At 59.3% G+C, this 4,666-nt stretch overlaps 1 protein-coding gene across 1 annotated transcript; it reads left to right on the plus strand.

Moving 5' to 3' along the window:
- On the plus strand, window positions 1-2,328 carry LMXM_19_1345 (putative glycerol uptake protein; the record flags this gene model as incomplete). Its single annotated transcript, XM_003874261.1, has 1 exon — window positions 1-2,328. A coding segment is annotated over one exon (2,328 nt), but the record flags the coding sequence as incomplete, so codon positions are not given.
- Window positions 2,329-4,666: the final 2,338 nt, after the last annotated feature.

Here is a 4,666-nt window from a genome sequence, read left to right on the forward strand (position 1 = left end):
CCAGAGAAAGCGTTCAACAAAGAGTCGACGGCGACTGTGCAGGACCCCTCGCTGGTGCCGCCATCGCCATTCCCCCAAGGCTCCGCACCGCCGTTGCTATCGCCATCCACCTCCGTCCCGCAACCACCCCGCACTGCTCCTTCGTGGCGCTGCCGCCTCCACTTCGTGAGCCCCACCACGCCGTTGGACATCGGGGCCGCCCATTACAGCACCGTTTACCCTCGCCTGTGCTCCATCGAGTATATCGTGGCCGCCGCAACGTGTGTGGGAACGATGCTTTACGGGTTTGCAGTGCTGCAGTCGTTCTGCTACAGGAATTTCTTCTCGTACCAGTGGGACATCGTCGATCCGAATCCCTTCTTTGGACGCATGGGCTCCCAAGGCTACGACAATAGCATGGACGATCAGTGGGTCGGGTTCGTCACTCATTACAAGCGTTTTCTTGGTCTGGCCCTGCTGCTGGCGGGCTTTTCTGGGTTCTATCGAGCGCTGCTCTCTTACACAACGCCATCTGGATCCCCCATCCCCTCTGACAACACGGCCTGCTCATCACTCTCGGCGAGCAGCAAGTGCTCAGTGTCGCTGGACGGCCATGTGAAGGTGTGGGCGCCACCGAAATGGTTGGATAAGCTACGCTCACGCGCGCGCGCTCTCGGCTCACCCTCAGCTGCACAGAGGAGGTGCACCGCCTTTCTGCAGCGCTCTTGGATCCTGCCCGCCTTCTACACCATTGCGGGCGTCGTCTTCGTTATCTTTGTGCACGGCCCGCACGTTTTCCTCCCGCTGCTCATCATCATCGCCAACTACGTCATCTTCTCGCGGCTGCAGCGCTGGTGCCCCTACTGGCTGTTCATGGTCATCATGTGGTCCACGCACGTCGCTCTCCTGTACCTCATCGAGGTCAACGAGGGGTTCGAGCAGACGTACTGGGTGCAGTACTGCACTTTGTCTATTCTGTCGAGCCTGACAGCCATTCTGGGTGATGCAGAAGTGCTTCCTTTGGAGCAGCGGATGCGCTGGTCCGTAGCCTTCCGCATGTCGACGCTGCGCCTCATCGCCTTCAACTACGACCTGTGGGAGGCCACGCACGCCGCCGCACGCGCGCGCGACCGTGCCACGGCGAAGCACGACGCCGGCTGCGTCGAGTGCGCGCAGCTGCGCGAGCAGAACGCGGCGTCGGCGGCCGCGCTGCCCGCCGAGGCGTCGCGCTGCTACAAGTACCGCACCGAGTACGCGCGCGACCCCGCCGACTACAACTTCCTGAACTACGCCGCCTACGTGCTGTTCCCGCCACTGTACCTTGCCGGGCCAATGTCGTCCTTCAACGCCTTCGTGTCGCACATGCGCGTGCCGAGCACGTCGATGCCGCTGCGCAAGATGGCGAGGTACGCGTTTGGCATCCTCCGCATCTACATCACGGAGTACACGCTGCTGCACTTTGTGCACATCCCATGCCTCGGCTCGTACGCCTTCGTGATCCTTCGGATGACCTTGCTGGAGCAGGCGCAGTTCCTGTTCTACATGCTGGCCTACCTGTGGTTGAAGTTCAGCTTTATATGGAAGTCGTCACGGCTCCTCGCCATGTTCAGCGGCATCGAAGTTCCGGAGGACATGCGGCGCTGCTTCGGCAACACGCTGACGGTGCGGGACTTCTGGCGCGACTGGCACGCATCCTTCAACCTGTGGATCGTGCGGTACATGTACATCCCGATGGGTGGCCGCAGCCGCGTCGCGCTGTCGGTGCTGCCGATCTTCCTGTTCATTGCGGTGTGGCACGACCCTGCGCTGCACCTTGTCAAGTGGGCGGTGTGCATTGCCGCGATGTTCGTGGCGGAGGTGGCGGTGAGCGTGTGCTTTGGGTGGGCCGCCGCGGCGTTCCGGCGCGAGATGGCCGCCGCGGCACCGACGGGCGCAGTAAGTGATGCTGCGTTGGACAGCGGCCGCCCCGCGAACTGCGCGCCGCGCCGTAGTCTGCTGGCACGGCTGGCGAGGCTCTCTGCGCGTCGCTTGAGCCCGCTCGCGCAATCGTGGGTATACCGCCAATGTCGAGTGGTAGCTGGCATGACCACAGTGTTCGGGCTGATCGTTGCGAACTTGGTGGGTTTCTCGATGCAAAATGCGGTGGCGACCGTGGAGAAGCACGGCCTACCGTCGTCGGGGACCGATGCCGACGATGTGATCAAGAAGGCGTTTCACAGCATCACGCCCCTCTTTACTCTAGGCCTGATTGCCTTCATGTACTCTATGTCCGCCCTGGCGGCGATGGATCGCGACATGGCCCGCCAGCAAACATCATACTTGAAGCTGCTCTATAGACTGAAGCAGTAGCGGCCCCGTCACGCTGGCGTCACGAGGGAGTAGGTGGCACGAGTCTGCAGTGTGGATGAGCCTGTGCATCCGGCTGGCGCGTCGCCCCAACTCCCTTCTGTGCCGGCCCTCTATGGATTCTTTCCCTTTCTGCGAAGGGCGTCGATGATGTCGCCTCGCGGGCTTTCTTTTGCTCTCCGACCGTCTCTTCCCACCCCCCGTTCTCCAAGGAAGGTGTGTACGTGCGTGGGTGCGTGTGGTGTTTGGCCGACTGAGCGAGGCGCCGCTCTTCGTTTTGTGTGTGTGTGTGTGTGTGTGTGTGCCGCGCGCGTGTCTGCTTGCGTGTGCATTCACGGGTAGGTGTGGGTGTGGGTGCATGACACGCGTAGATGCATCACCCATGGCCCCACCCCCTCCCCCTCATTCTGCCCTTCTCGTGCCTCTCGTTGTTCGGGAGGGTTATTGTCGGCATGTGTGTGTGTGTCTTTTTTGTATTCGTTTTTTTTTTGTTTTCGATTCATCATCTTGGTGGTATCAAGTGGGTGCGTCGGTGAGGACGGTGGAGAAATCGGCTCGTCGTTCCGCGCCCTGCTTTCCCGAGACTGTGAGCCCTGCGTGTGTGTGTGTGTGTGTAGCCGGGCGCATGTGCGTCGGCACAGTGGGAGATATTCATGATTATCACTATTCTTTACTTTTTTTGGAGCGGGGCTGTGGTAAGAGCTGGGAAAGACATGGGGAGAAGTGGGGTCTGGACGATATTTTTTTTTGTTAGCGGTACACACGGGGAGGTGAGCGTTACCTCCGTGCAACCCCTCCCTCCCCCCCCCACACATCCAGGAAGGGCTGCGGCCCATCCGGTGGGGGGAGGGTAACGAGGACCAAGGGAAAAGTGTGTGACCGGGGAAGAGCCGAAGGAAAACGAATGGGACTGTATTCTCAGAAAAGAGAGCCGCCGGCAGTATAGGATGAGAGACAGAATGCCGGCTAATGCTGCGGCACGGTGTTTATACTTTGTTTTGCCTTTCCTGACGCTGGGTGGATGATGCGGTGTAGATGGGGACTGAGGGTGATTGGTGATATTCTCTCTCCCTCTCTCTTCCTCTTTTGTTGTAGGCCATCATACCTTTTGTGTGAGTGCGGGGGGGGTGGAGGGGAAGGGACGGTTTTGGTTTATACGGCGGGCTTGTAAGAGAGTTGTGTCTGCCGATGCGCATGTGTACATGCTTATTGGCGTCTATGTGCTTATCCTTATGTTTTTTTTTCGCTCGGTGTGTGTATGTGTGTAGGGGGTGGTCGTCTCTCTCTCTCTTAGTCGATATGGTTTCGTCATCTCCTCCCTCTCCCCGCCATCTCTCTCTCTCTGGGTGCGTGTGTACAGCTGCTGGGCCGTATGCCTTGTATTGCTTCGACTCAGTGTGGCGGCGGTACCCATGTGTTAATAAAGGACTGCTCTGCATCTCCACGGTTTGGGGTGCGGAACGGGCAACGGTGCTTCCTCCTGTGGCGGTGAGGAACGTATTCGTTTTTCTTTTTTTTTTCATATTCTATGTCGATGTTTGTGTGTGTGTGTGTGTGTGTGTGTGGTGTGGTGTGCTAGCGCAGCGCTACGTCTTCGGCGGCGGTGCTGTTGTCATTGTGCGTGGCGACGTGAATTCTATTACGTAGCCACCATCAGCGCAGCAACAGCGACCCTCTCACCGCTCGCCTCCTCCCCCCCCATCCTCCTCCCCCTCATACACGCTTTGTACTTCTTCCCTCTGTCCCCGCTTTACCGCCCACAGCGGAGGATGAGGACGGCTTTGACTTTCTCTGTTTCGCTGTGTTTCTTGTCGGCTGCACGGCCTCGCATCACCCGCCCCCTTTTCTGCCGCGGCATCAACGGAAGGCGAGGAGTATGGTGGATGAAAAGACAAGCATGCACGTACACGCCGGCTTGCGCGTGTGTGTGTGCGTAAACGAAAGGAAACGAGTCGTCCTGCACACTGGATCGGCTAGATCACGGTGCAGCGCATGCAGTGGCCATGATGCGCCCCTGCAGGCCAGTGGCAGCGGGACGCGGTCACCTCGTAAGAGGGGGACTGGCGAGATGGACCAGTTGTTGTCGTCCACTATGAGCAAGGGTGGCATGTCTTGTGTGCAGACCGGTGCACTATATTTTTTCCGGTATCCGTCGTCTCGCCATGCTGCACCCCGCTACATCCTCGCTTAACCTGTCCGTCTTTTCTTCTCCCCTTCCGTGTCCGTTTGTGAACGATTGCCCTTATGCGCGATTCTCCGCCGTGCACTTTAGCCGTCCTCTCTCTCTCCGCGGGCGATATACGCGCACACGTGGCGGCACGGCTACCATCCGCTGACATCT

This window comes from Leishmania mexicana, chromosome 19 (genome assembly GCF_000234665.1).
Source record: "Leishmania mexicana MHOM/GT/2001/U1103 complete genome, chromosome 19".
Lineage (NCBI taxonomy): Eukaryota > Euglenozoa > Kinetoplastea > Trypanosomatida > Trypanosomatidae > Leishmania > Leishmania mexicana.